The sequence below is a fragment of the Phocoena phocoena genome, chromosome 17 (assembly GCF_963924675.1).
Source record: "Phocoena phocoena chromosome 17, mPhoPho1.1, whole genome shotgun sequence".
In the NCBI taxonomy this organism is placed as follows: Eukaryota; Metazoa; Chordata; class Mammalia; order Artiodactyla; family Phocoenidae; genus Phocoena; species Phocoena phocoena.
The window spans coordinates 36,049,500-36,061,656 of record NC_089235.1 but is presented as its reverse complement, the minus strand read 5'-3'; the positions used below and the strand labels follow the sequence as shown (position 1 = coordinate 36,061,656).

At 35.1% G+C, this 12,157-nt stretch overlaps 1 protein-coding gene across 2 annotated transcripts in view; it reads right to left on the bottom strand.

Moving 5' to 3' along the window:
- LRRC69 (leucine rich repeat containing 69) overlaps positions 1-12,157 on the bottom strand; it is a 92,307-nt gene that overhangs the window by 65,242 nt on the left and 14,908 nt on the right. The window contains exons 3-5 of one of the 2 annotated variants that reach the window (XM_065895676.1): positions 11,676-11,748; positions 8,800-8,995; positions 6,060-6,131 (exon numbers count right to left, since the gene is read on the bottom strand). The exons of the other annotated variant lie outside the window; for it this stretch is intronic. Coding sequence (XP_065751748.1) covers positions 6,060-6,131; positions 8,800-8,995; positions 11,676-11,748 — 341 coding nt within the window. The remainder of the gene's footprint in view (positions 1-6,059; positions 6,132-8,799; positions 8,996-11,675; positions 11,749-12,157) is intronic. 2 annotated transcript variants of the gene reach the window in all.

Sequence of the window (12,157 nt, the reverse complement as noted above, 5' to 3'; positions counted from 1 at the left end):
GATGACCATTAAAACTTTTTCTCACTTTTGTCAGGTCAACTTTTTTTCAAATGACTGCAGTTTGAGAAACAACCAGTCTCCTGAGGGAAACAGGAGCCAGAGAAAAATCTTTCTTAAAGATAAATATATATATATATAATTGCTTCAAGGTAACTAAAAAACTCAGTGACTTACTTTTCTCCCTGTTGAAATGGCTGAATCATAACTACTTCAGACTGAGTTTTCTATTCTTTCTTTTAGAATCTAGAAAGAGGTTGGTAACCCTTTCCTCCTAGAAATCCCTCTATAACATCTTAATCCAAAGCCCTTCTGCAGCAAATCACAGTGTGGGGTTTTTTTTCTCCATTATTAAAAGTTAAAAAAAAAAAGTTATTAAGGCAGCTGGTTGCTGTCTCCCTTCATATAATGAACTTAACAATGAAATTAGCACCTACCTACCTCCCTTCTCTTTCCAAGCTAATTAATGCCACTTTCTTTAATTTTTCTACTTTTAAATTTCTGTCTTTATATTTTTCTTATGATCTCTCTATGGCCCACTTCAAACATGAAATCCAAAGTTCTTACAGAACAACATTCATATTTGTTTACTTGTCTCCCCAGAAATTCCTGAGGATAGAAATTCTTCAAATCTTCATGACCAAATCACAGAAGAGAGTTTAGCTTGGTTGAACTGAATTGTCATATAAGCCTCACTTAGGAGAGTTATATCTCTCACACATACAGGTGCTAGATAGAATAATAAAACTCATTGTTTTACCCAGATATAATGAGTTATTCTACCCAAATATAATGAGACATACCCCCAAAATGTATGTCCACCTAGAACTTCAGAATGTGACCTAATTTAGAAAGAGGTTTTACAGATGTAATTTGTTAAAATGAGAGTATACTAGATTAGGGTGGGCCCTAATCCTAGGGCTGGTGTTCTTATAAGAAAACAAAGACATGTTATTTTAATGCCCAGTTTGTGGTACTTCATCACAGCAGAACTAGGAAACTCGTAAACCAAGCATCACTGTTTCCCCCACTATCTGAGCAACTGGCAATGTTTCCTTATGGTTCACTATCCATCACAGGCCATGTCTCAAAATTGTTACTCCCTCCAAAAGAGATACAAATAAAAGACATTTTGTTTCAGATCATCCTTTTCCTCAAAGGCTTGTTCATTCAAAATCCACATCCAATTCCATCAATATAATAAAAAATGTAAGAAAAAGTGAACATATGATTAGAAAAGGTAAAAGGGCACCCAGTCATTAAAAGTCACATATTTGAAGAACTTTCATTTAAGGAAAGTGCTCAATATATAATGTTAAAAGAAAAAACAAGATACATATTTCTTATGAAATATGCTTTCAACTTTTTAAGTGCACATATAAAAATAAGATACTTGAAGAAAAAAAACAGCAATAAATACTCTGGGAGACAAACCTAAAGATACCTTATATTTGGCTCTTTCTATCCTTGTTTATTTTCTGGATTTTCTACAATGAATTAATTACTTCTATGACCAGAAAAATGTTATTTACACAGGTTATTTGAAGACAAGGGAACTAAATGGGAGAAAAAAAATTTATCTTAAAAAAAATCTTAACAATCCCTATTCATCCAAGAAGCACAGGACACTTTGCAAACTATTAAAATGAATAAGTTTGACATGTCTTAGATAGGAATTGGATATCAAATAATTTTATCTGAGGCACTGAAAATTTCCTCAAAGTGCAATGGTATATCAAATCAAGAAATCAGCCCCAGAGTTTTGCTTTCTCTCTACTGATCTTTCTACTACCAATGACAACTTTTACATACTTGGATGGTACTTCTTTAAAAAGAAAATTCAGGGACTTCCCTGCTGGTCCAGTGATTCAGAATCTGCCGTCCAATACAGGGGACACGGGTTCAGTTCCTGGTCGGGGAACTAAGACTGAGTGCCACAACTACTGAGTTTGCATGCCACAACTAGAGAGCCCACGTGCTGCTACTACAGGGCCCATGTGCTCTGGTGCCTGCACACTACAACTAGAGAGCCTGCACACTTAACTAGAGAGAAGCCCACATTCCACAACTGGAGAGAAGCCCACGCATCACAACTAGAGAGGAGCCTGTGTGCTGCAATGAAAGATCCCATGTGTCACAATGAAAGATCCCGTGTACCACAACTAAGACCCAACACAGCCATAAATAAATAAATAAGAAAATTTATACTGGGAAATTAAGTATCATGAAACCAATCCAGACATAGCATAACGTGAAAAACGTATTATTCATTATTAACCACCTTCTTCAGTGCCCACATCCACACACTTTCTTTTTTCCATATATCTAATTCCAAAAATGGCACATCTAATCTCATTCAAATACCTATGCCCAACTGAAAATGTATCATCCTCTTCTCAAAGAAAGACACCAAAATCATGTCCAGTTTCTGAATTGTGCTCTGAGTTTAAGATCTCCATGGGCTGTGAATTCCTCTTGGTGGGTTTCAAATGTGGCTCCTCATGGTCCAGCAAACGGTAAATGGTCCAGCTAAATGATGAATGTGATCATCCCAACAAGCTCACAATACACAGGAAAGGATAAACAATATCATTATCACCAAAAGATCTTCCATTTGAAAGATAGAGAAGGAGAAGGGCCATGGAGAGGTGAAGTGACTTCCTGCTCTGTAGTAGAATGAAGTCCTTAGGGGACAGCCTGATTTTGAGGACCTTCCTGCCACACCTCAAGGAAGCAGGAGGAAGACTCCCTTTCTGGAACTACATTGCTTTGGCACCTCTTTTCCTGTTGGCATATTTTGAAAGGATGGTGATTACCTTTGCTTAGGAGCATTTATAGCTCTCTTTTCAGACGCTGGCTCTTTCTGGCAATAAACTCCCTTAAAATTCTTTAAAATATATATATATATATGCTTTAACAGACTTTTCTAAAGAACACACATGTAGAGGTCCTGGAATGGATACTTTTATTATTATTCTGTATTTCTTTGTTGTTTGAAACTTTAAGAAGAATGTATAATTTGTACAACTTTCAAAAAAAGTTTTAAGTTTAAATGAAGAAGAGAAAAAAAGAGATAAGGAAAGAAATTAAAGTCTCAATGTACTAGATCTGACTACATGGTAATAAAAGGACCAATGCATTTCTAATACAGCTAACTCACTATCTGATCATGATGGCATTTTTCTTAATAATCTAGAAATTCTTTGTATTCAACACATATGAACAAATAATTATAACAGTCCCACTGTCTTACTGCAGATCTACATTTAATGTATACTCTTATACAAAAATCCTGGTGAAAATTCAGTTTCAAATATTTAAAAGCCATATGAATAAAAACCAAACTTCTGTGAAACAACTGCATTTTCCAAATAGCACACCAAGTTTCAGGTCATAAAATAGCAACAGACTTAAATAAAGCCCTATTTAAAAAAAAAAGAAAAAGAAAAAGAAAAAGCAATAGCTGTAAGCAATAAGCCACTTAAAGAAACTTCTACAGAGCACATTTTCAAATCTTTGGGTTAATACTACACTTCAGGGCAATAGGTATATGGAATTGCCTTTTGCTTTTCTCTCTGTTTTTATGTATGTTTGAAAGTTTTTATAATAAAAATAAGTTTTTAGGACATGCACCTCACAAGGTTAATTCTTCCTATTAATGCTAGTAGACAGTGGATGATCACTATAATTATACATATTAGTAGTATTTCACTATTGGTATATATTGTACAAACAACATATAATCATTAGAGCTTCCATTCCTTGAATGCCGACTGTGTACAAAATGCTTTAAATCATTATGTAACTTAACAACCTTCCTAAAGTTAGTGGTATTAATATACCCATCTGACAAATAAAACAGCAACTCAGAGAAGTTAAGCCACTTGTTAGAGATTACAAAGTTAGTAAATAGAAAATTAGAACTTTAAACTCGTGTATATGACCCCAAAGTCCATGTTCTTCATTTCTATACTATGTTGCTTCCTGAAAAGGATGGTCTAATTGCTTTTAAAGTTCACTACCATTATTTTGAAACTTACTCTCTTTCACTGATAATCATGGCATAACCTAGAGTCAGTCATTTATCCTCTGTGTTCATCATTTCCCCATTAGTTGTCCCATCTAATAAAATGTGGAAATTTTAATAACTTGAACCAGTTGGACCAAAGCTCAGATGAATTCACAGAATATCTTACTTCAGAGTTTTCAGAAAATTCTGAAATAGATGTTACAAAGGTGATACTAACTCAGATTCTGCCAAAATTACTCTAAATTAATGGGATCTAAATAATGGTGTTTTATCAAAATTGTAAGTACAGAATCACTGTAGAAGAAACTGTGAATTCACGATACTACGAAGGCAAATACTGAATGTAGTTTAAGAACATTATTTTTATTTATTTGTTTAACATTTATTCAATTGAAATTTAAGACACTGCAGGTATAAAGGTTAAAAAGAGTACTCCTTTCCTCTGTAAGATTACAGTCTAATGGGAAGACAGACTTAAAAAGAATTACTCTACTTTGTGGTATGTACAAACTATAATGGTACCAGAGAAGAATTAGCATCAGAAGGCTGCTTTGGCAATCAGAGAAGGCATCATAGGGCAGAAAAAGAGTTAAATGAAGACATGAATAATATCTTGTAGCAGGATGAAAAAAATCTTGCATCATTTACCAGGTCAACATTAACAACATCCAGTGCTTATTAAACATTCAAAACTGTACTTTTGGAAAACAGTTTGGCAATTCCTTAAAAAAAACTAAAACATAGAATTACCATATGACTCAGCAATTCCACTGCTGGGTATATACCCAAAAGAAGTGAAAGTAGGGACTTGAACAGATATTTGTACCCCATATTTACAGCAGCATTATTCTCAATAGCCAAAAGGAGGAGGCAACCCAATTGTCCATGGGCAGATGAATGAATATACAAAATGTGGCATATACATACAATGGAATATTATTCAGCCATAAAAAGAGGGAAATCTGACACAGGCTATAACATATACAGACTTTGAAGGCATTATACTATGTGAAATATGCCAGTCACAAAAGGACAAATATTGTATGATCCTATTCATATGAGATTCCTAGAGTGCTAAATTCTTAGAGACAAGAAGTAGAATGGTGGTTGCCAGGTGTTAGAGGGAGGGAGGTATGGGAAGTTATAGTGTTTAATGGGTCCAGTTTCAGTTGAAAAGATAGAAAACTTCTGGAGACAGGTGGTGATGATGGTTATGCAACAACATGAATATACATAGTGCCACAGATCTGTACACTTAAAAATGGTTAAAATGGTAAACTTTATGTTATGTATAATTTACCACAAAAAAACTACATTTTTTTCTAAAACACAGAAATTACACTCATTTTTCCTATTTGAGTCATCTTCAGTGTAAAATATTGTTCAGTGGGTAAAAAGGACTGAAATCTCAATTTTGTGTTGATCAATCAGAAAAAGTAATTAATGGACTGACAACTATTTATTGAATACCTTGTGGATTGATGGGCTTCTAATTACTACCTTGCAGTGGAAACATGTTCATGCCAACATGAAAAACTGCCATTTCTTTCCCAGAAGTTACAAGTTGCTAAGACCAACTGCTTCTCAGTTATTTGATATAAAGCAAAGTCAAAATTCATCTCCAAATGAAAAAAGCCACTGTTTATGGCTTAAAAACAACTAATAGTAGTGTCTCTTTTGGATTAATTTCAAGAGATAAAAATATGTTCTGGAACGTAATATTTTCAAAAAGTCTGAGGTGACCAAAAACAGTATATGATTAAAAAAAACCATTTAACCATAGCTAGTATATTAAAATATTTATGATAACAATCAGAGTTCACTCAGTTCAAACAAGTTCAGCAGGCACAGAACACAAAGGAAGGAATGGGAAAGAACAGGTCTTGAAATTCCAGAACAAAGCAAATCTTTGAGTTATCTGTATAATTCAAGGTTCCAATTACTATAGGTTTTACTGGCTGCCTATTTTTCCTATTCCCAATAGCATAAACAAAATTATTTTTCAATTATATTTCAAGTTGACTCTACTTACTCCTGGTGGAAATATCTGAATAACATTTCCAGCTATGTCTAGGATTCTTAGGTTCAAAAGATCACAAAGTCCCTGTGTCAGGAAACAAAAGAGGGAGAGAGCTTTTTAAAAGTCTAATATGTAGAATCACAAACATTTCTTGTAAGCTTAAACTTGATGAAGTTGACCACCTTTCCTAATTACCTGGTCAATTCTTCAGTATATCTCCCCAGGGAGATCACTAGGTCTGGATCACCAGATTCTTTCAATTCTCCATTTCCTCTGACCACTCCAGGGCAACATACATGGTGACCAAGAACTAGAGTATTTGTAGTAAATATCTGTAGGTTCAAATTCACCTCCAACACTTACTATATATCTATAGGCAAATTTCTTAATCTTTGTACTTTAGTTTCTCCATTTGTAACATGGAAATGTTAATGGAAGCCACTATCTTCAATATGGATGCTGAATGCATTAAATAAATTACTAATCAAAAGGGCTTACTGAAGGGCTTAATACATAGTGAGCACTTAGTGGACATTTCTATCATTAAAACAGAAAGAACCTTTGGGAGACAGAACACAGACATAATCTTAGAAAGCTATTTCTATCAACAATTCCACTGGTATTTATTTCACATCTACCTTTTGTGTGGCATTGTGCTAACACAACCTTTTCCTTATAAGGGAAATCTGTTAGTCTAGCCACATGCCCGATGTGACTGGATGGGCATATACCTTCATATGCATGTGTGCAGACATACACATAATTTATAATGTACCAGAAAATGATTCATAATATGTTTAGTAACAAAACAAATGAGTATTTTCTGTAATGTCTTATCATTTATAATTCAGACCAAAAAGAACAATGATAGACTGAAATGTATTAAATGTACAAGGACATAAATGATTATAGGCATTCTTTACATGATAATTCAGGACAGGACTTACTAGCATTCAAATTTTTTAAAGTCTAAACGCCTTGGGTTTATAAAATTGTAAGACTATTGATTTGAAATACGGACTTTTAAGTTAGACAGACATGGATCTGAGCTCTTTTCCTGACTTTTGCAAACTATGTTCAAGTCACATAACCTCTCTGATCTTTATTCTAAAATGGGTATAGTAAGAGATACATTATAAAGTTGTTATGAACACTAAGTAATGTAATGCTTCATGATGATCCTATTGCTGCTGTTATTGCTTTTCCCTCAAATGAGGGAGACATGCTTTTAATAGGTTTAATCTGTAATTCCAAGACATTTTCTTATTGTTTATAGTAAGTCAAATTTTTAAGGAATATAACAATAAAATTTTCGAAATATACTTATTTATAGCCTATACCTTGGTATATTTTTACATATCACATTACAGGGTGCACAGACCTTTTAAAGGGAATATATTCTTTTCTAAAAAATTTATTCATTTATTATTTATTTGGCTGCATCGGGTCTTAGTTGCAGCGCAGGCTCTTCATTGCAGCACATGGGCTTCTCTCTAGTTGTGGCGCACAGTCTCCAGAGCACGCGGGCTCAGTAGTTGCGGCAGGCGGGCTCTTTAGTTGTGACGTGTGGGCTCAGTAGTTGCAGCACACAGGCTTAATTGCCCCACAACATGTGGGATCTTAGTTCCCCGACCAGGGATCAAACCCGCATCCCCTGCATTGTAAGGTGGATTCTTAACCACTAGACCACCAGAGAAGTCCCAAGGGAATATCTTCTTGAGAGAAAAGTGAAACAGTAGGAATTAATCTGTTTTTTTATTCCTCAAGTTACTCTATGCCATGCATTTCCTCCTATCAAATTAATTCTAATTTGCATAAGTAAGGAAGGTAAAGCCGTTGACAGGTTCTTAACAGGAAACGGTACTCTTAAACTGGGAAATTTGAGGAGAGTTTAATAAAGCCACTATTTATAAAAGTTTGACAGGGTTCAGGGAAATCAACGAGGTTCCCTAAACCAAGAAAGGTAGTTCCCTAAAACCACAAGGTTCCCAAAAGCTAGCAACAGCAGGGAGTTCTGTAATACCACAGGCCTAAAGAGTCAAGGGAATGTAATAATGTCCATTGAGGATCACCTGACATTTGCTATGACCCTCCAGAAAAGCATGCAGGCAACTCACAGCACCCTATTAGAGAGAACACCAGGGGAAAACTATATGGTACTCAATATCCCCCTGCCCTTTCACCTCCTGCTATTGCCCCTCATTGGCCATATCCTAGAGGAAGCCTGAGGACAAAGGAGCTCATTGATGCCCATACGGGTCAGTCTCCCAGGCACAGAGCAGGTTGGAAAAGGATGGAGAGTGGATGTAAAGAAAAAATGGAAGATATCTAGCACATACTTGAAAACCAAAAAGTACTAATATTTTGTGCTGTATATAGAGTTGCCAGATAAAATACAGGACACTCACTTAAATTTAAATTTCAGACAAAAAAAGTAAGATTTTTAAAACATATACGTCCCATGTAATATTTGGAACATACTTATACTAAAAGAAATTCTTCATCGGTAATCTGAAATTCAGATTTAAGCATTCTGTATTTTTTACTAAATCTGGCATCCCTAGCTTTGTGAAAAAATCCAGGTTATAACCTTCCTTTGTCATAGGGATTTGGGAACTGATTATACCTAATCAGAGGGAAAGCAAATGACCTCTTGTACTCAGATGCCCAAATCTATTCTTCAACTGCTCCTTATCATGGTGTAATGAGTTCTTCACCAACAAAAGAAAATTTGGTTCCATCTTTTGCTTACCTCTGGCAAAGATTCAATGTTGTTCCTGACCAGAAGAAGCTTCTGGAGCTTCTTCAAGAAATTAATCTCTTTGGGTATACAAATGAGCTGATTGTAGTTAAGTTGAAGTTCAGAAAGATTCTCAAGGAAACAAAGTTCCCTAGGAATGCTGGCTAGCTGGTTATGATTTATACTCAGATATGTAAGGCTTTTTAATCTAAAAAATAAACAAAGTGTATGAATGAAATTCACAAGAATAAGAAAGTCCATTGTGCAGACCCCACTTATCAGAACCATGTATCAATTCATATTTTTTGTAGCTCACCTGAGCTTTTCTTCAGTCAAGTGTTCACAACTACTATGAATCATTTGAGCATAAAAAAACTTTGTTGTAATTTAACTTTTAAAGATTTTTATAATCAGATGGTTTATGTTAAAAGTTAAAATTTTATCTAATCAAAACTTATATTTAAGAAAAAAAAATTCTATCTTTATTCTTTGTACATATACAGTAGCTATACTGAAGAGGAAGCCAGAGGACAAAGGAGAACATATACACACACATGGATATAGACAGGTATAGATTTAGATATAGATTATACATCCTGTACCACTTAGTTGCTGTGGAAGATGCAAAGACAGATCAGTCACAAATTCTGCCTTTATGTATATCATTGTCTAGAAGGAGATATTAGATAGAGCCATAAAATGAGGATAGAAAATGCCAACAAACAAGGAGAAAAGGGTTAAGATTTGAGTCTGTAATTGCAGATATAGTACCTGAGGTCCCTCAGAAGCATTTCGGAAGAAACAACATTTTGAACTTGGCCTTGAATAATAGAACCTGTAAAATTAGAGCAACAGGAAGGCATAGCGAACTGAGAAAATATTAGTATTTTGAATAAAGAAGCAGGAACAAATTAGCACTACTGAGCACCAACTATGTACTTGTGCATTAAATTTAATCTACAGCACAACCCTAAGGCTGGAGTTATCACCCTTAATCCAGAAATGAGGAAAATAAAGGATCAGAGGCAGTGAATAACTTGCCCAACTTAAACATCAGAAAACCATGTCAAGATTCAAATGCAGATGTGTCTTCTTGCAAAGCTAAGAATGAAGATTTATAATGCTCTCAAGCTGTTGAAGTTAAATTAGTAACATAATGAGGTGACATTTCTAGACAGTTTAAAATAGGGGACTGTTGCTTACAACAATAGTCAGTGCTAGTAAAAGACATTTGGGGGAAGATTCTATGAACTCTATCGTGGAAGCCACGTGAATACATGAGACTGACAGAAAGAATAACAACTACAAAAGAGCAGAAGGAGATAGAGAGGAAGCAGATGGAAAGATTCTTGAGAAATATGAACATCTGACAAACAAACGAAAACCAAAGGCACCCAGAGAAGGCATGAGCAGAAAAATAGATGAACCTCGTTAACAAGGAATTTCTAAAGGTATGAGAGGAGAGTATTTCAAAATTAGAAAGATAGTCAAAATGTTAAAGAGAGGTACTGCAAAAAAAAACAAACAAACCTACTAGAACTAAAAGAAGGGTCACAGACTACAAAGTCACTATTAAAAAATCTACTTTATGTCTATATTGTAGCCACAAACAACTGAAAATAAAAGTTTTCAAAATTCCATTTATAATAACATAAAAAAGCACTTAAAATAGTTAAGAATACATTTAACAAAAGACAATATTGTACTTTGTTCTCCAAACAGAGCTAAGCTTACTAAATTGTGAAATTCTAACATGTTATAGCTGCAAGAATTTCAAAGTTCATCTCCTCACAATTCTTCCTTTAGAGATGAGAAAACCAAGGTCCAAGACAGTTAAATTACTTGGCCAAGGTCATAAGGCTAGTTGCACAAAATTATGACCTGAACCTAGTTCACCAGATCTTCCAAGGTGTCCTTTTTTCATTACATGACCAACACATAAATCAGTTGATAAGCTGAATGAGTGAAAAAGCAAGCAGACAACTATTGGCATTTTCATTACCATAAATATTCCTCTTCTTCATAAATTAGATAGCTTCAAATTTTTTTCTAGTTGCTCTGATTTAAAACATTACTTTTTCTGTAAAAATCTATCTGGGGAAAAATACATTAGCTAGAGGTATAGACAAGTAAATTGGAATAGACTTTAGGTGTTGCAGAAAGCCCTTTGTTGAGAACTATTAATAGTTTTGTATCCTTTAAAAATCTGGATGTTCTTATGTTGTAATACGTCTGTTTCTGTTTGACAGGCAATAAAGAGAGTCTCCAAAGTAAACCTGAGTAGGGTTCTGTCTCCATCTGTCAGAAGAAAAGCCCAAGAGGGTGTTTTGTCTGCAGAAGGACAAGGCCCTCAGCTGGCTCCAGAAAGTCACTGTAACAGCAGCTCATCTGTGCAAATGTGCAGGATAAGGAAAAATAACATTTTGTTTTTGTTTTTGTTAATGATAATAAATGTGTTTTTTTTTTAATGAAAATGACATATTGGTTTTAAAATCTTTGCTTTCATATTACCTTTTCCATCAAGCTGAAAATGTTTTACAGTAAAGTTTAATGTCCCCAATTCTGTAACAGAGCAAGCTCCAAGAACCCCCCAGTTAGGAAATCAATAACACAATCAACTTTAGAACTTTGTTTCAAACCCTCACTTTTATACTTAGACTACCAAGTCATGCTCTTTCTCATTTCTCTGAAGTGTTTAAAGAATCGTCTGCTTAAAATCAGTGGCTTGCCTCAGTCCTTCAGGTGCCGCTTCGCTATGTATAAATCCCACAAGGACTAGAGGCTAGGCATACCGTGTTCAAATGACCAGGATGGGGAGAAATGGCAGTTTGGGGGCGGGGGCGTGGGGGGGAGTAGTGGTAACCAGCTCTCACTAGAAACAAAATTACCTGCTGATTTCTTGAGGAATCCATGTAAGCTGATTGTTGTTCAGATTAAGCAGGATCAAGTTTTGTAAGCCATCTGTTAGAAAACAATTTTAGTCACTTTAGATATCCGTTAGAAAATAATTTTTAGTCACTTTTCTGTACACCTTTGTTTTCCTTCTGGTTTCTTGCCTTGGCCAAGGCTCTTTGGGTTGCTGGTAACTGATACCCTCTCAGATTAACTTAATCAAAAAGGCATAATTTATCCCAGTTAGAAAGCTAAGTCTTGGCACCTGAGGATAGAGGGCCAAACTCACCACAAACTGGAACCAGAAACTATTATAAAAGGCACTGGAACCCAGGGTTTTAGTTTTGTTTTTGAAACTCAGAACCGTAGTCCCACAAATGTTTGTGAAATGCATGAATGACGACCAAAGGGTCTTCCTGACAAGCCGAACTCATCCACCAAACATGAAAACCGCACGGGAAACCAGCCCAATGCACCA